The sequence below is a fragment of the Pollachius pollachius genome (assembly GCF_949987615.1).
Source record: "Pollachius pollachius genome assembly, chromosome: 16".
Classification (NCBI taxonomy): Eukaryota; Metazoa; Chordata; class Actinopteri; order Gadiformes; family Gadidae; genus Pollachius; species Pollachius pollachius.
In genome coordinates this window covers 568876-588865 of record NC_136949.1, presented here as the reverse complement: position 1 = coordinate 588865, position 19990 = coordinate 568876, and the positions used below count along the sequence as shown (strand labels likewise).

At 47.7% G+C, this 19990-nt stretch overlaps 1 protein-coding gene across 1 annotated transcript; it reads left to right on the top strand.

Annotated features, from left to right (window-relative positions):
• The first annotated feature begins 9 nt into the window (after window positions 1-9).
• On the top strand, window positions 10-18804 carry slc16a10 (solute carrier family 16 member 10). The gene is made up of 6 exons (XM_079753326.1): window positions 10-576; window positions 11156-11300; window positions 11704-12133; window positions 13345-13488; window positions 14906-15134; window positions 15731-18804. The coding sequence occupies exons 1-6, from the start codon at window positions 219-221 to the stop codon at window positions 15907-15909; spliced, it is 1485 nt and encodes a 494-aa protein (XP_079609452.1). The 5' UTR covers window positions 10-218; the 3' UTR covers window positions 15910-18804.
• Window positions 18805-19990: the final 1186 nt, after the last annotated feature.

The following is a 19990-nucleotide window of genomic DNA, read 5'->3' as shown; positions in this document are numbered from 1 at the left end:
GGAGGAGTACTCATCCTACTGTAGTGTTACCTACAGCAGACCCGTCAGCCAGGTCCAGATGGAGTCCGGGTAGAGCCTCCTCCGCACCAACTTCCCCAAACCAGAAGAGCCGCATTGATCGGACCAGCTGTCAGCGGACCTCAGTGGAGCGCGTCACCTTTACGGCAGAGTCTCACCTCCAGGGTCCCACGGCGTCAACCGAACCCCCCAACACCAACATGACCGAGGAGAAGGAGAAGGAGGTGAAGCAGGAGGAGCAGGGGCCGGAGACGGGATGCGACGAACCCGCAGGAGCCGACGCGGAGAGCCCGGTGGGAGCCGAGGAGGAGTCGCCGCTGCGGGAGGAGAAGCGGGAGAACGGAGAGGGGAGGTGCGAGCTCCAGGAGCCCCCGGCCGAGGGGGACGCCGAGTCCGAGTTCGTCCACCCGGAGGGCGGTTGGGGTTGGCTGGTCATGCTGGCCGCCATGTGGTGCAACGGCTCCGTGTTCGGCATCCAGAACGCCTTCGGGATCCTGTTCCTGTCGCTGCTGCGGGAGTTCGGCTCTGAGGATGACGATGACCTCCGCTTCAAGACAGGTGAATACCTTAAGCGTGTATTAATGTGTGCTGATGTGGGAGCGAAAAGCCCGGGGAAAGTTCACTGGAGATGTTGTCGGCTAACGCTAGCGAGTAATTTGATCCGTCGGTTCCTGGTGTGTAACACCCCAGAGTCTGCAGCATGGGACATCACACACACACACACACACACACACACACACACACACACACACACACACACACACACACACACACACACACACACACACACGCAAAATAGCTCTCACACTCTGACACTCTCTCACACACACGCACACACACGCACACGCACGCACACACACACACTGTTCGTTCTACTACTACACTTTTCTTTATTTTGTATCGGTTAAACCTTAAAGCATTACATGCTTATTAGCAGACCCCTTGTAACCCAACACACGCACAGTTTACCCTGTGATCCATGCTATTACCATGGACATGGTTTATGGTACCACGGTTCATGAGTAGAGATATACCATGTGACCTCTGGTTTATGGTACCACGGTTAATGAGTAGAGGTGTACCATGGACATGGTTTATGGTACCACGGTTAATGAGTAGAGGTGTACCATGGACATGGTTTATGGTACCACGGTTAATGAGTAGAGGTGTACCATGTGACCTCTGGTTTATGGTACCACGGTAGATGAGTGGAGGTGTACCATGTGCCCTCTAGTTTATGGTACCACGGTAGATGAGTGGAGGTGTACCATGTTATATATGGTGATGGCAGAAGCAGGTCCTTCATGCCTGGGGTTGGGGGGGCGAGGAGGAGCCGGCTTCATGGTGGATTCGCTGCCCCGCCGTTGGGGTCTGGGGGGGGGGGGGGGGGCTGATTAAGAAGCCGTATGCCATCTCCAGCGGGGCTGTCACCTACTCGTGGCCGGGCGGTGGTCTGGGCCGGCCTGGGTCTCTCTCTGGGCGCCACGTATCTTACCAGCGGACGGCGTTCGGTAGAAGGCGCCGTTCAGGGTGAGTGTGGAGCCCCCCCGGATGACTTGGAGTGTGTGTGTGAGCTGACATGAAGTTCCCAGCCCTGTGAGAAACACGTGTTGCAACATGCTCCCTGGTGTGCCGCTTTTTCCACCTCATGCTCTAGTCTACCTCATGGTTCTCCACCTGGTGGTTCTCCACCTCATGCTCTAGTCTACCTCATGGTTCTCCACCTGGTGGTTCTCCACCTCATGCTCTAGTCTACCTCATGGTTCTCCACCTCATGGTTCTCGCCCTGATGGTTCTCCACCTGGTGGTTCTCCACCTCATGTTGGGATCTACCCTCATGGTGTTCTATAATGGTGCTCTAAGTCCTCCTACCTTCACGTCTCTATACCTCATGCTATAACTTCATGGTTCCCAACCTCATGGTGCTCTACCTCCATGGTATTCCACGGTACTCCACCTCATGTTGGGTTCCACCTTCACGTCTCTCTACATCCTGGGTCTCCACCTCCCTTTGGTTTCTCCTTAAGGACTTTGTAATCAGTCGCCTTCCATCAGATAAGTTGCAGTAAGATAAGGGTAAGATATGTAGACCGTACCTCCGTCTGTTAAACCTACCCTCCACCCGCACGGCGTCTGATCTTTGAACGCTGACACTGCTCAGATCAGATTAGCTCACAGCCCTCTGAGATGAGGACCAGAGGGAAGCCTTCTCCCCTGTCCTGAGCCCTCTCATATTCGGAACCTCAAACACACAATATTCTGATGGTTACCTGGTTACCGTGTTGTCAGGGTGACTGTCTCGTGCTGCTAGCTGTAGCATGCTGCTGTAGCATGCTTGGTCCTAAACAGACAGTCCCTCATTGGTCGCCTGACAGCAAGGTCAAAGGTTAGAAGGGGACTGTGTGTTTATTTGTGTGTGAGTGTGTGGATAGACCAGGTTTACAACCATAATTCAGCAGCTGAGTAGAGCACGATAAGAGTTTTGTTTGACAAGTTTGATTAATAAATGCTTCGATCAGTATTCAAGGTTCAACTCAATCAATAATCAAGATGCCAGATCTGTTGCCGCGGTGATATTCAAAACACTAACAGGAAGTGTTGAGCTGCTCTTTAGCCTTCGGGCCCCAGCACTATCAGTCTAACCGCAATATCACCACAGATAAGACACCGCCAAATCACAGAGAAGACACCGCCAAATCAAAGGCAAGTCACCGCCCAATCACAACAAAGCCACCGCCAATTCAACGATAAGAGCCCGCCCATGACACAGGTCAGCCAATGGGGTGCCACCAAGCCGGGGAGGGGTTATCCCACCCACTGTTCGACCCACGCTCCTGTGTGCCATTGGCCGACCGATCGGTCCAATGCACGGAGGTCTGGGAGGAACGCCAGGCCCTGAAACCTTCCCCCGGTCGGCCCCCGGGGGGGGCTCTGGTTGGCCCGTTCTGGACCAATGGGAACAGGCCGAGGCTGTATTGATTGAAAGGCGTTGTGGACAACAGGAGCTCCGCTTACCGGGTGGGACTGAAGGGCCCCCACAGGGGACGGGGGAAGTTCAGGGAGACGGTAGGCTGAAGGGGGGAGTCTGGGGGAGACGGTAGGCTGAAGGGGGGAGGCTGGGGGAGACGGTAGGCTGAAGGGGGGAGTCTGGGGGAGACGGTAGGCTGAAGGGGGGAGTCTGGGGGAGACGGTAGGCTGAAGGGGGGAGGCTGGGAAGCGGTTGCGATCGATCCCAGGGGAGGGCCGGAGTCATAATATTTGATGAGTATCGGTGGCCGTGAGAGCGTGCTACGCTGGGACGCCCTGTTGGCCGACGCTCAGCTGTTAGCGTAGAGTAGCGAGGGGGAGGAAACCCAACCTGGCCGGGGAGGGGGGGCGACCTCCTCGCCGTGGTCCGGCTCACCATAACATGTTGTGGTAACATGTTCACACGTGTAGACCTTGACGTTGAAGATACCGTGTTTTGAAACAAAACCTTCATAGTTCATCAACTATGTGAGTGCTGTGGTTCCAGGTTGTTTATGTCTAGCTCACCCAGTCACTCTCACACTCACTCATTCACAAGCAGAGTGCTGTCAGGGTTCCTTGGCAGTAGGAAGGCATTCATAGTGTCATGACAATTGAGAAGGAGACTTGAACATTAAGTGAAAATAATCTAGCATATAGCTTATAGTCTAGACATATAGTTCATAGTCTGTAGTCTAGTTATTAACCATATATTAATAATAACCTGTAGTAGTCTAGTTATTAACCATATGGTAATAATAACCTGTAGTAGTCTAGTTATTAACCATATGGTAATAATAACCTGTAGTAGTCTAGTTATAAACCATATGGTAATAATAACCTGTAGTAGTCTAGTTATTAACCATATGGTAACAATAACCTGTAGTAGTCTAGTTATTAACCATATGGTAATAATAACCTGTAGTAGTCTAGTTATTAACCATATGGTAATAATAACCTGTAGTAGTCTAGTTATAAACCATATGGTAATAATAACCTGTAGTAGTCTAGTTATTAACCATATGGTAACAATAACCTGTAGTAGTCTAGTTATTAACCATATGGTAATAATAACCTGTAGTAGTCTAGTTATTAACCATCATTTAATAACGTGTTGTTGACACTATAGAGGTCCATTGGATATTTAATATGAAAGCAAATCACTGCCAAAATGTTTTGAATTTTAAAAGCCGTTGAATTTTATATGTAGAAATGAAAACACCATTGAATTTATAACACTGATATGTTATATTTTAAAATATTTTAAAATAATTTTAAAATATCTGAATTTCTTCATTTAGAATTCACTTCAAATCTGGCTTTTCTTCAAAAACAAGATTTCAAATATATATATTTTTCGTTGTTCACTAATTCAGATACAAAATTCAAGTTGCAGATATTCAAAAGGTGATATTCATTACTCAAACTCTAGTGGTCAAAATACAAACCAGAGAATGTAATCCATAAACCTAATGCTGCATAATATTTAAACGTTATGAATTAAATTGTGTTTACATTTCGTTATCCAAAATGCAACCGCTTTTCAAACTCAAACATCAAGGCCGTGAATCGTTCCATAGGTTTGTCTCCACCAGCAGCGGTTGGGGCTGGGGTTAATGTTTGACTAGGGTCTGATGTCGGGCGAGCTGAGAGCTCTGGTCAAGGTTGGGGGGGCGGGGCCAGAGCACAGGTAAACAGACCTCCACACGCAGTCCTGTCCAGTGGCACGTACAGAGACGGGTCAGAGAAGGGTCGTTAAGGAGCAGGTAGGGGTGAGACAGTATGGAGACAGGTCACTAAGGAGCAGGTAGGGGTTAGACAGTACAGAGACAGGTCATTAAGGAGCAGGTAGGGGTTAGACAGTACAGAGACAGGTCATTAAGGAGCAGGTAGGGGTTAGACAGTACAGAGACAGGTCATTAAGGAGCAGGTAGGGGTTAGACAGTACAGAGACAGGTCATTAAGGAGCAGGTAGGGGTTAGACAGTACAGAGACAGGTCAGTAAGGAGCAGGTAGGGGTTAGACAGTAGAGACAGGTCATTAAGGAGCAGGTAGGGGTTAGACAGTACAGAGACAGGTCATTGAGGAGCAGGTAGGGGTTAGACAGTACAGAGACAGGTCATTAAGGAGCAGGTAGGGGTAAGACAGTACAGAGACAGGTCATTAAGGAGCAGGTAGGGGTTAGACAGTAAGGAGACAGATAATTCTGATTGATTGGACTCTGGGGCTGTGTGAGGCTGCACACCTGTCGTGCATTGCACAATCAATGTGCACAGGTTGAACCAGCCACCAACGCACTCGGGGCGATCTCTGGCCTGGCAGCGTGTTGCACCACCTGTTCTCTATCTTTATCCTCAGACTTGGCAGTAAACCGGTTCCAACATCACCGCCTAAGATTAAAAAGTGCCCCAGGTTCAGAGGATTTGGGATCTTAAAACCTGGACCCTATTTCCCTATCTTCGTGTCTAAGTGACATTAAATAATTGTCTGTCTACGTAATTTAGGCATTTTATGGTTGTTCTCTGAAGGGATCCTTCCCATAATATAATCTTAGCCTGTCAGGGGCAACAACAATCCCTTTAAGAGGGTGTACTTTGACGGGCTGATGCCCCATGGGGGTAACATCTTCTCACTAATTCCTGGAACAATGGCAAAGACTGTTGTCCACATCAGTCCATGGTGAGAGCCAAGGTTCACCTTTAATAGATATCTGACCTTATTCAATATAAAATCAATTGACCGCCGCAGTAATTCAAAAGTACTATTGCATGTTACAGTTTAATAGTTGCAGAGGTAGTATACGTGAGAGAGAAACCATCTCCAGAGAGATAAATGATGTTAAGGGCCCATAAAACGTAACCTGAGTAACCATGGCAAAGGGGCGGACTTGTCTAACGTCCAATCAGGAGCCAGCGGGGATCTCCTCCCCTTGGCTGGGATCTGGAAGTGCTTCCAGCTGCCGGCCATCATCTGGAGAACCTGCTGGACCTCCTCTCCCCCTCCCCTGGTCCCAGATGGAACATTCCCCCACTGCGCTTATCTCCTCTAATGGTACTTTATGGCCCAAGAGAGAACATTCCCTTAATGTAGAACATTCCCTTAATGTTGGACATACTGCTGTTATCTGTTCTGATTCTACTTTATTAACCCCAGAGATAGGGAGAATACGTCCTTCAGTAAGGGAATGCTCTGACTTGGGTTAAAGGCCGTGTTGCAGGTTAACCGGAAGTTTTGATTAAAGGGTACATAAAGCACTCAAAATATGTATATCATTTATAAAATGTCTCCAAAATAGAACACTGAACTGAACACTCTCTTACTAGTCTCTACTCTCAAGGGTCTCAATGCGGCTTTGGTCCGTGTCTCCCCAATGTGACGTCATACTAATGAGAATCAATCGCAAACCGCTAAAATACTACCTACTTTTTCATATTACATTCCCTTTTGTGATACCTAACAACATTAAATACAATGGATAACTCTTAGTTGAAATCTTTATGACCAACAAGCAAATTTCACAAATTCGTTGGAAAATAAACCCTGCAACACGGCCTTTAATATCGTAGCATCAGAACAGATATTAACCCTAGACAGAACATCCCCTTACGATAGGACCTACTGCCTGAGATACAGGTAGACTGGGAGATACAGGTAGACTGGGAGATACAGGTAGACTGAGGGAGATACAGGTAGACTGGGAGATACAGGTAGACTGGGAGATACAGGTAGACTGAGGGAGATACAGGTAGACTGGGAGATACAGGTAGACTGGGAGATACAGGTAGACTGAGGGAGATACAGTTAGACTGAGAGAGATACAGGTAGACTGAGGGAGATACAGTTAGACTGAGGGAGATACAGGTAGACAGAGGGAGATACAGACCTGATTAAGGAGTGAGTCAAGGCAAAATAAAGGGTGGTGGTGATGTTGTTGTTGTTGTAAACTGGTTTATGTAGGGTTTGAATGTACCTGAGTCTGGTGCTCCATGCTGCCGTGCAGGAGATCTCCCCAGTGAGTGTGGTGATGGCTCCTTTAACCTGTGCACATTGATTGCTCATGGCACAACAGGTGTGCAGCCGCACCCAGCCCCAGTCCGATCGGTCTGTCTGGGGTCAGGAGAGGCCGCCCAAACCAGCCCTCATCCACACACACTCCGCAACCCCCGGCACAAAATGGAAGCCTACTCACAGAGATATGAGAAGGCTTATTCTAAATGCAACAGCGAGAGCCCATCGTGGTCCTGTGTGCTTTCTGATACCAGGTTCAATGTGGGCGGGATTAGAAAGGGATTCGCCGACGTCAGCCATCTCTCGAACCAATCGGTGCGTCAAGTGAACCGGTCGAACGATGAACCAACCAATCGGATTCAGCGAAAGCTTTAAGCATGCATTTAAAGAACTTGAATACTCCTACAAATGGACGTTTGTGAATTAGCATCATAGCTAGTAAATAGCTATTCCGTTATTCAGTTGGGCAGGTTGGACTGAACGTGGGTGAGCGTTGTAAACACAGGTCAAACAGGTCCATGTTGGAACCAAAGGGAGACTTTTCTTTAGGTCTTTTAAACAAACATCTCTATGTTTGTGAACGTTTATCTGTAGTCTAATTCTGGTGTCTGGACAATGAGGCGCCTCACTTTGACGTTCGTACGTGAACGAGCGGGGGAGGGGGTCCACCCCAGCCCTCCAAGGAGGAAGTGGAGGATTCGAGGAAGTGAGAATACTTTTGCCTTTGTTGGGCTCCATTGACGGGGGGGGGGGGGAGGGGGGGGGGGGGGTTAGAGAGAGGGAGGAAGGCGGAAGTGAGAACGAGGGAAGTTTGGCCACATTGACTGAGAGAGAGGGGGTTGGGGGAGGATAGGGAGTAAAAGGGGAGAGAGGGAGTGAGGACGAGGGAAGAGAGGGAGGGACAAAGAGGGGAGACAGAAGGAGGGGGGAGGGAAAGAAAGGGAAGAAGGGGGAGAGAGGGAGGGGGATGGGGCCAGGATGCCAGAGCCAGGATATAATCCAGGCTCTGGCGCTCGCACAACTACAGTATTCACCATAAACACACATCTGGAATTCTTTATTGTGCAGCTGTCTCTCTCTCGCTCGCTCTCTCCCTCTCTCTCTCTCTCTCTCTCTCTCAATCTCTCTCATTCTCGCTCTCTCTTGGTCTCTCTCTCTCTGTCTCTCTCTCTCTGTCTCTCTCAGTGTCTCTGATTCCCTTCCTCTCTTCCCTCCTTCCCTATCCTTCTCTCTCCCCTTTTTCTCCTCTCTATTTCCACTTGTTCTCTCTCACTCTTTCTCCTCTTCCTCCCCCTCTCTCTAATCCCTTGTTATCGCTCTCTCTCTCTGTCTCTCTCTCTCTCTGTGTCTCTGTCTCTCTCTCTCTCTCTGTCTCTGTCTCTCTCTCTCTCTCTCTTGCTCTCTCTCTTGCTCTCTCTCTCTGTCTCTCTCTCTCTCTCTCTCTCTCTGTCTCTCTCTCTCTCTCTCTCTCTCTCTCTCTCTCTCTCTCTCTCTCTCTCTCTCTCTCTCTCTCTCACAGCGCTGTCCTGAGCAGACCAGAGCATTGGGTCCAAACTCGGCCCTTAAGCTCATTGGCAGTGACAGCTCAGGTGTAATCTGGTCCGGTCCGGTTTAGTCTGGACTGGATCTGCTCCAGTCTGTTCCAGGATCGGTTTAGTGTGGTCGGGTAGACCTTATCCCACAGATGAGATGGAGATGAACATCTAAGCCTGATGAGCTCGGATCTAAACAAAGACAGTGTCCTTCTTATGCTTCGTATTTGTTTTGACTAATCATGCTGCTGGAGGCCGTGAGCTGTAAAATTCTCATTGGTGCACAGTCAATTTTTCTGTGAAGTGAAAATAAACACTGTGTAGACTGTAGAAGTACTCTTCAGGAAGCTCCATTCAGGTTTTCCTAGGCAAATGAAACAGGAAATGTGGTGTAACTCCTCCCCCTTTCAGCACTGGTCCCCCCCCACCCCGAAGTTCTGCAACAACAAAGAATTCAGATTATCTAAGCACTACCTGTATGGAGCTAACAGCTAGTGCTAGCCTCCATGTTGTTTGAGGAGTGTCTTCCAGATGGGCAAGCGCTCAGCTAACAGGGTTAGCGATGCCGCGCTCCATTAGCTAGTTTCCGTTGACTCCTGTTAATGGACCAACCTAGCGGCTAATATGCTAACACAAGGAGGGCTGGGTTTGTTTGCCAGCTGGGACCTCCGGGTCGAGGCTGGTCAGCGGTCTTTCGCACGCTGGCTTGTTTGCTGTTCTACAGGGTTCTCTGGGAAACCAGACCACACCGTCCTGACCTCCTGAAAATATACACATGGCCCACAGCAGCTAATGGAACCATCAACCTTCCCCCCGCACCCCTTTTTCACCAACATGTGACGGTGCCGTTCTGATTGGTGCTCGCCTCGTTTTCAACCGTTCTGAACATTTCGACCGAATATTAATTAGTGCGAAAAGTTAATCCAGCGTGAGACAAAAAGATGGCCGCCTTGCCTTGACCTGAAGCGGTTACCATGACAACATGGTAATAATCACGTTGGGAAAGAGAGGATGAGGAAAAAGATGGTTTACTTCCAGTGTGCAATTTATGTTATAATGACGCATCCTTTGAGAGAACTGTTCCGCTCCAAACCGGTGGGAACGCAGGCTGGTCTTATATAAAGCACCAAGGTTTCTAAGTTCCTGGATGGAACCGGTTCTAGAACCAAACAAATTGGTGGGAGAGGGTCCATCAGGAGGATATGGAACCTACTAGAACATCACATAACCTCCTCTCAGTGGAGGTTATGTCCTCCACTGAGGACATAACCTCCTCTCAGAAGCTACTGGAACCGCTACGATCTCTCCGCGACCCCTGCTACAACCCCTGCTACGACCTCGCAAAGTTCCCGCCGCGACCCCGCTGCGACCTTGCTAACCCGGTGTTAGCGCTGCTCCCTGGGTGGCGCGGCGGCTGGCGACGGCGGCTAGCAGGGTCAGTGGGTTCAGGGCAGCAGTAATAGTAGCTAGGCTAAGCACGGCAGACAGACGACTTAGCGTAGCTCTGCCCGCGCCCCGCGGCCGCGCTGTAACACCACCGGTTCAGCCTGGAATCCTCCTCTGTCTGCCAGTCGCTAACGGAGACCGCCGCTAGAGACAAGTCATTTCCTGTTGTCTCCGAGGGAGGCCCTCTGTGGAACTGCTCTGTCTACAGTTCTGCTACTATACTACAGTATTATTACTGTACTACTACAATACTACAGCATTATTACAGTACTGCTACTATACTACCGTATTATTACTGTACTACTACAATACCACAGCATTATTACAGTACTGCTACTATACTACAGTATTATTACTGTACTACTACAATACCACAGCATTATTACAGTACTGCTACAATACTACAGCATTATTACAGTACTGCTATAATACTACATTTTTATTACAGTACTGCTTCTATACTACAGTATTATTACTGCACTGCTACTATACTACAGTATTATTACTGTACTACTACAATACCCAGAGCTACTACAATACTGCCTTACACTGCACTATAGTACCCAGCACTACAGTACTACTACAGTTCTGCAATACTACAGTACCCAGTACTACCACAGTACTGCTACTAGCACTTTAGTACAGTACTGATAGGGATTGTCTCTAGTACTTTAGTATTGTAGTACTTTAGTACTACTGTTATGATGGGTAACTGTCTTTAGGTACTGTCTGTAGTACTATGGGACGAGTGTACTGTAGTATTATACAGCAGTATGATTACTGATTGATTACTGATTTGATTACTGCGTACTGAAGTGGCTTGCGATGATTTGGTATGTGGTGACGATCTCCATGGTGATGATATGCTTGGCTCACGACACGCACACACGCACGCACGCACACACACACACTATATATACACAAACACTCATGTAGATACACACACAGAATTATTATTATTATTATAGTTATATTGTTTATCAATGCAATCCAACCCTCTCTCTCTCTCTCTCTCTCTCTCTCTCTCTCTCTCTCTCTCTCTCTCTCTCTCTCTCTCTCTCTCTCTCTCTCTCTCTCTCTCTCTCTCTCTCTCTCTCTCTCTCTCTCTCTCTCTCTCGTCCTGTGTGTGTCTATGTCTCTCCCAGCCTGGGTGGGCTCTCTCTCCATGGGGATGATCTTCTTCTGCTCGCCCATCGTCAGCGTGTTCACCGACATCCTGGGCTGCCGGATCACTGCCGTGGGCGGGGCCGCTGTGGGCTTCATCGGCCTATTCGCCAGTTCCTTCGTCACGTAAGGAAACGATCAATCACACGCTTGGAATAGATATTATATAAACACTGTACTCTCAACATATTTTAAGAATTACATCATATATTAGATAATATATATAATATTAAATTACTGATAGACAAGTCATTAAGTACCGTATTTGCAGGTTTTAACTCAACATACAGTGGTAATAGATTCGATAGTGTATAATATATTTAACGTGTATAAATGTATAGAACTCTCACTCTATTGTCCCTCACCATTTTGTGTGTGAGTATATTTATACATAGCTAGCTAGCTATCTATGTATGACCTATCGGTCAAGATAGTTCATAATATATCGTCCGGGTCTCTGGTGCTGGTGAACACGGCGTTGTACTTCTTAGCGTGTGTATGTAATGCGCCTCCCTCCCCGCTGCTGCAGGTCCCTGGGCCCGCTGTACTTCACCTACGGCGTTGTGTTTGCTTGCGGCTGCTCCTTTGCCTACCAGCCCAGCCTGGTGATCCTGGGCCACTACTTCAAGAAGCGCCTGGGGCTGGTGAACGGCATCGTGACGGCAGGGAGCTCCATCTTCACCATCACGCTGCCCCTGGTCCTCTCCCGCCTGCTGGAGTCGGCCGGCCTGCAGTACACCATGAGGATGCTCAGCGTCCTCATGTTCATCCTCATGCTGGCCGGACTCACCTACAGGCCCCTCCTCCCCGCCAAGCCCCGCCCCTCGCGCCCGGGCAGCCCCTGCCCCCCCTTCCGGCAGGTGTTCAACTTCAACATCTGGCGGTCGCTAGGTTACCGCATCTGGGCGTTCGGCATCCCGGCGGCGCTCTACGGGTACTTTGTGCCGTATGTGCACCTGGTGGGTACACGCACGCACGCTCACACACGCACACGCACTCACACAATCACACGCACACACTCACACGCACACGCACACACTCACACACACTGTTAAAAACACACTCTCAAAAACACATGCGCTCACACTCAAACACACACACACGCAAATAAACTCTCAAACACACACAACCAAACACACACACACACACACTCTAGAACACACGCACTCACACTCTCACACATGCGCTCACACTCAAACACACACACACGCAAATAAACTCTCAAACACACACAACCAAACACACACACACACACACACTCTAGAACACACGCACTCACACTCTCTCTCAAACACACATATACACTTAAACAAACACACAGGCACACTTTCAAACACACACACACACACACACACACTAAAACACACACACACACTTAAACACACACCGGCACGAGTGCAGGAACGCACGTGATGTGCCAATCACAAATGGGTTGCGCAATCACAAGCACACACACACACACACACACACACACACACACACACACACACACACAGGAGAGAGAGTTGACATCAGGTTGTTAAAGCCACGTGTTGCACTCTATGTCACCTACTGCGCTCTTACACACACACACACACACACAGACCCCCCCCACACACACACACACTGACACACAAACACACGCACCACACATACCCACACACACACTGACACACACAAACACACAAAGACAAACACGTGCACACACACACCCACAAAGTTTGTGTGCTGATGCTGGTGTTTTCTGTGGTCATGTGACTGTGATCACATGGGGTCTTGCTGATGTCAACGCTGACTTGGTCTCATGCACACCTTCTCTTCCTCCCCCTCCTGCTCCTCTTCCTCCCCCTCCTCGTCCTCCGCCTCCTCCTGCTCCTCCTGCTCTCTCCCTCCATGGCTCACAGCGCCCCCTAGTGGCCACACAGCAGCAGTGCAGCCTGGGAGATGTTAATGCTTAATCTTCCTTTGATGAGTCTTGTTGCATGCATGCCAGTACTTAGAGGTGATTATGTATAGAAATCAAAACCTTTCTATGGCTGAACCATGAAAAGGCAAAAGTTGTATTTCTGCACTGTATAACTTTCCCTTTCAACGGCCTTTAGCGCTCAGCTTGAGCTCCTCAGGTATTGGTCGGTTGAGCTGTCGTACTGATGGTCTCGAGGGATAACGGGCTGTGATTGGCTGTCTGCAGATGAAGCACGTGGAGGAGCGGTTCGGCGCCGACGCCAACAAGGAGGTGCTGCTGATGTGCATCGGGGTCACGTCGGGGGTCGGCCGCCTCATCTTCGGCCGCGTGGCCGACTACGTGGAGGGGGTGAACAAAGTGTACCTCCAGGTGAGGCCAACGCGCACCTGGGCTCTATTCACTAGTGATGAAGGAGAGAGTTTATAAAACACTCTCCTATATCAGTACCTTATAAAGTACTGATATAGGAGAGTGTTTTATAAAGTACTGATTAGGGATCGACCGATATGGATTTTTTAGGGCCGATACCGATACCAATCTTTTTATCTATTGGTTAGCTCCACTGGTCTGGATACGTCACCCCTTGTATTCTTTTGATATTTTCAAATGCATGCTTGGTGTGGCCCCTCGAGTTGGGCCATTTTCATTACCTGTTGCCAGACCCTGCAGCTTTCTAGACGTGGGTCTGGATTTCCAGGCTAAGCCTCCCTCAATTTACATTATAAAAATGACACAATGATGACAACAAATGTTATAATGTCTCAATTTAACAAAATTAACATTTATTGAACTGTCTGCAAATCACGGGAAAAAAAAAAAAAAACGCAAAAAAATATATCGGCCGATACGATACACGTAAAATACGCAAATATCGGCAGATAATATCGGCCGATCACTAGTACTGATATAGGAGAGTGTTTTATAAAGTAGTGATATAGGAGAGTGTTTTATAAAGTAGTGATGTAGGAGAGTGTTTTATAAAGTAGTGATAGGAGAGTGTTTTATAAAGTAGTGATAGGAGAGTGTTTTATAAAGTAGTGATAGGAGAGTGTTTTATAAAGTAGTGATAGGAGAGTGTTTTATAAAGTAGTGATAGGAGAGTGTTTTATAGAGTAGTGATATAGGAGAGTGTTTTATAAAGTACAGTTATAGGAGAGTACAGATCCCTACACCCTTCTTACCCACTTATTTTATGTTGAACGTCCTGGCACTTAATTATAGTACTTAGTATTGTGTAGCATCTTATCCTCTGTTGTATACGTGGAATGTGTTAACCTAGTGATTGTTAGTGCATGGCACTTTGTTCTATGAACATCCTTCCTGTGCTGACAGGTATATACTATTGTTTTTTCTTTCTTCTGACAAATATACTTACTGTAAGTTTGCTTTGGATAAAAGCATCTGCTTAATGCCCTCAATATCAATGTAAGTGTGATTTAGGAGAGTGTTTTATACACTGGTGATTTAGGAGAGTGAGTTATACACTAGTGATGTAGGAGAGTGAGTTATACAGTAGTGATGTAGGGAGAGTGTTTGATACAGTAGTGATGTAGGAGAGTGTTTGATACAGTAGTGATGTAGGAGAGTGTTTGATACAGTAGTGATGTAGGAGAGTGTTTGATACAGTAGTGATGTAGTAGAGTGTTTGATACAGTAGTGATGTAGGAGAGTGTTTGATACAGTAGTGATGTAGGAGTGAGTTATACACTAGTGATGTAGGAGAGTGTTTGATACAGTATGCAGCATAGTGTTGGGGTCCTCTGTGTAACATCTCTTGTCCCTCCAGGTGTCGTCGTTCCTGGTCATCGGCCTCATGTCCATGATGATCCCTCTGTGTAACGTGTTTGGCGGGCTGATCGCCGTCTGCCTGCTCATGGGGCTGTTTGACGGCTGCTTCATCTGCATCATGGCCCCCATCGCCTTCGAGCTGGTGGGCTCGGACAACGTCTCCCAGGCCATCGGCTTCCTGCTGGGCCTCATGTCTGTTCCCATGACCGTCGGACCCCCCATCGCTGGTAAGAGCCCCCCGAGTCCTCTGCAAGCCTCTAACAGGTCCTCAGGGCAGGAGCCAGAATCAAGCTGTAGCCTGAGAATAAGATAGTACTAATGTAGTTCATAGTATTAAAGCTAGTACTAATGTAGTTCATAATATTAAAGTTAGTAGTAATATAGTTCATAGTATTGAAGTTAGTAGTAAGGTAGTTCATAGTATTGAAGTTAGTAGTAATGTAGTTCATAGTATTAAAGCCATTGGTAAGGTAGGTCATAGTATTGAAGTTAGTAGTAATATAATTCATGGTATTAAAGGACTGATATTATAGTTTGATTACAAGCCGTTATAATCTGCCTTTCCCTGTGTCTTATCAGAAGTGGGCGTGTCCACCTAGATCTATGCTGGATAGATCAGCAACGTTTGCTACAGTCCACTGGGTAGGCTGGTAGACTGATCTATCCAGCACACATCTAGGTGGACATGCCCTCTTCTGATGTCCTTAAAACACCGGAAAAGGGCAATTTTCAAAACGGCTTGTAATGGCCGATCCCACCCACACCTGGTGGCCCCTGTTAAATGCGCGTCAGTCCATGGTGTTGACTTGTGGCCCCTCTGAAGGCTTCCTGAGGGACCGTCTCCATAACTACGACGTGGCGTTCTACCTGGCCGGGATCCCGCCCCTGGTGGGCGGGGCTGTGCTGTGCCTCATCCCCTGGGTGGAGCGCCGCCGCCGGCAGAAGGAGCAGGAGGTCAACATGAAGATGCTGGACAAGAAGAACAACCAGGCCGTCTGCTAGAGGCAGCCATGGCCCCCACCCCCCCCCCCCCCCTCCCCTCCCCCACCCCTCCCCTCCCCCACCCCCCCTCAGCTCAACATGGAGAAGAGGATCCTGTGATTGGTCCACTGCTCCTCGCCTCCTGGTCCACCAGGTGCTCCAGAACATTCTGCAGAACGTCACCAAAGGGAGGACTCCACGTCCAGAAGGGAATGCTGTTTGCCAAAAGACTGTCCGTAACGTTGGGGGGGGTCCTTTGAAAGACTGAAACAACACACAGCTCAGAGAGTTCTTCCCGCCACACCACCACCACACATCGAACCAGAGCAGGAGACGTGGGGCCGGGCGGTCCATCGTTTGCCTCAACAATCCACGGTTCACCCTAGTGCCTGTACCCCCCACCCCTCCGCTCTCAAAAGCCAACCACACCTTGTGACACGTGTCTGATTGTATTAGAGGTCAGGGGATCACACTCATGTCAGCGACTCAGGATTGGCCTGAGGACGATTGGTTTCTCTTAATGACACATCAGGTCCCGCCCTCTCCGCTATGCAAAGCCTTGACCCCTGTAGTCACGAGGTACCGTTAGCATTTTCAGGTTTTATAATTATCGCGATTAGGGTTAGGGTTACTTTTATCGTTTTTTGTGTTTGTGAAGCAGTATCAAATGCAACCACACTCAGTGGTGAGGAGAACACGTCCATTGGTGTTCTGTGTGTTTCGGTTCGGTGGGAGGTCACGTTGAGCAGAGGTAGATAAAACCAAAGAGAGGTCGATTGTCTGGTTCCCAGCATGCAGCAACAGCGCCCTCTGCTGCCCACCACCGGTAACTTCAGGCGCTTGTTCTGACTGGTACAATACAATACAGAGGGGAGAGGCCCTCGGGAAGATCGGGAGTTTTTCCGGTGGACCGGTCCATTTATGTGGGCCGCGGCAGTAATTTGGGCCGCGGGGACCCCCTAGCGCCCGCTGTACCGTAGGAACGAGAAATCGCGAAGTGCACGAGAGAGCCCCGTTAGGGCCTCTTCGGTATGAAGAAGTGCACCGCTCCGCCCCTGGTTCAATATGAATTTAATCGGTGCTATCGCACCGATATGACGGAGCTCCGGTTTGTACCGGGGCTTCATCCTCTACAGTAGGACTACGAACACATCAGGTGAGTTACCGCAGCGCGTGTGGCCGTCAGATTAGCCGCTAGTTAGCACACAGCTTCTTGCATAAACAGAGAGCGCGCGTCGCAGACTCCTTCCAGCTACGTCCAGAGGAAGCCTTCACGTGCGCTCTGTTCTGACAGCAGCTCGCCGCGTACTTCCGGTGCGTTACAACCTGTCAGCGTATTTCTTGTAACCATGGAAACATGCTGACAGCTTGGGAAAAAAAATGGACCAAAACGAACTCAGACTATCGTCCCTCACCACTGTGATTGTGTGTGTGTATACATATTAACACAGACATACATATATATATGTGTATATTTATGTGTATCTGTGTGTTTATTTCCCTTTAACCACAAAGTATCTTAGCATTTATAAACTCCATGTCCGCAATATTTTAAACGTGGTGAACGGAGACATGGCTTTTAGCAAACCGTTGGTGACGCGGCCGTTAGCCGCGCGAGCCAAAGCTAGTCGTCGAGTTTATGCTTGCCTCAGAGCTGAGAGTTCTGCTGTATATATTTTATACTTTATTATTGTGTTTTGTTTATTTCTTTTTGTTGATCTCTGGATGTTTGCTACCAGACATGGTACTGAAAACCACCGGCTGACTTGAAGTGTGTTCTGCTAGCGCAGGCCCTGTGTTAGCGTTTGCCGTCTGTCCCTCCTGCTAGTGAAGCTGAGTCATTTAGAAAGGGGCGTCCACACCACAAGCGAAGGCGCGGCGCGAATGCAAACAAAGTCAACGCAAAGACGCGTCAAGATGCACATTTTCTGCCGTCCAAGCAGAGGCTTGAACGGCAGAGTGCCAACTATCTGGTTCACACGAATTTCACGCGATTCTACCCACTGCGTTCGCTTGTACCAAATGCAAAGCAAATATTCTACTTTGCTTGAACCGCAAACTTTTCTAAACTCGAGCGAAAGCGTGTATGACGTTGATTCGCACAATTCACGTGTTCGCTCGAGTAGAAATACTCTATTTCTACTTTCAACTCTGCAACAAATTTCCCTTCATGCTGAATCATTCGCGGGAGAAAATAGAATTTGCACGAACCACATCATTGAAAAAATGTGCATCTATTCGCGTCGTATGTATTTTTCCCATGCCTAAAACTTGCTGTGGACGCACCTTTAGGAAATCCACAGCGAGAGGTTTAGCTGACCGTGAATTTGAACCTACACATTTGGAAAGAGGCTACCTCCCTTTGAAAGGTTGATTTTCCGTTTCACACCATTAATAAGATGATATGTTAATTTCCGCCGTCTCTGAGAAAGAATGAGCTTTAATCGCGAGGGAGTCGCGTAACAGCCCCTAATAACAGCTGATGCTCTGATGAGTCGAGGCAGATGTGTTCAGCTAGCCCCAGTAACCAGCCACAGCCTTAAGGACTTGTACCTACGGCTACAAGACTTCCACACAGACAATCATTTCAATATGAATATGTTCAATATGCAGAAGGTCTTATGATCCTAGAGCAGCTTCGTTGTGTTGAGGTTAAAACGAGAGCGGTCCGTCCTCTGATCATTTGACCACATGAACGCTTTAAAATGTCTTTAACGATCTCTCTTTGCCAAAGTGTCTGAGAGTTTGTTTATGATTGGATTGTGAAAAAGAGTATTTCGTGTTTTAATATTTTATGTTGAAACAACTTAAGTGTTTAGCTTTTTTTGCCCTGTTTTGTTGGTCGATGTCCAATCTGTCAGCTGATTTATGTTCTGATTTCTACATTTGACAGAGAATGCGAATCCACCAAATCTTATGTAGCCTACCTTGATTTGCATAAACATGTATCCTTGCTGTTTGAAGTTCATATCTGTTGTGTTGTTATTGTCCACTGACCTCATGTTCAAACATGAAGTCTTCTCGAATGCATCACCCTACATTCTACTTTATAATATTCTGTACATTCTATGCGTCTTTGCAATATACCAAAGAGGGTTACATTCCACAGTAGAGGAGCATAGTGTTTAAATGTCATAAAGTAAAATTTGTATTAACGGCTGTACTCAGCACCAGCCCAGGACCAATGAGTTGGTCCGGACCGCTACCTTCCTGTACGGCTGATTCACAGATAGTCTTCCTGGTAACGTTTTGAGCGGATGATTCGATGGACTGGGTGATATTCAAACCAATTCAAAAATCCTATTCTCCTAAATGAATATTCTGTTTCCATATTATGTAAACTTCTATATAATCTAAGAATATTTTTTAGCTACTTGGAAAAAGGGAATTGAGTATCAAAAGTTCAAACCATTCATTCACTTTGTTTGAACTGAAATTAACTTCGGAAACCTTAAACCTTTTATCCCATAAACCTTTTAACCGCCAGCGGGCCAACTTGTCCATTATGAAGGAAACAAGTCGACGCTCTCGACAGATCAGCCTACCAGCCTACCCACTGGCCTGAAGAAAATGTTGCTTATCTATCCAGCATACATCTAGGTGGATACGCCCTCTTGTGATGTCACTAAAACACAGGAAAAGGATTTATGAACGGCTTACGGCCAATCACACTCACACCTGGTGGCAGGATATGGCCCCTTTAAATCCCCCAGACAATTATTGTTTGACGCATCACCTCTTTAAACCACTAGAGGGCAGCATGTCCGAGGAATAAGTTCATACATTTATAAGAGCTGTAAAGCGTGATGACAGACTCTAGTTAACACTTACCCTAGAACACTTGATGACTAGTTAACCCCAACCCGAGAACAAGTGATAAGTTCATACATTTACAAGTGATGTAAAGCGTGATGACAGATTTTAGTTAACACTAACCCTATAACAAGTGAGGACACTAGCTAACACTAACCCTAGAACACGTGATAACAAAAGTTAACACTAACCCTAGCACTTGATGCAGGCTTTAGTTAACATTAACCCTAACATGTGATTTAACAGAATCTAGCTAACCCTGAGGCTCTGAGCAGAGTCACCCAGTAAC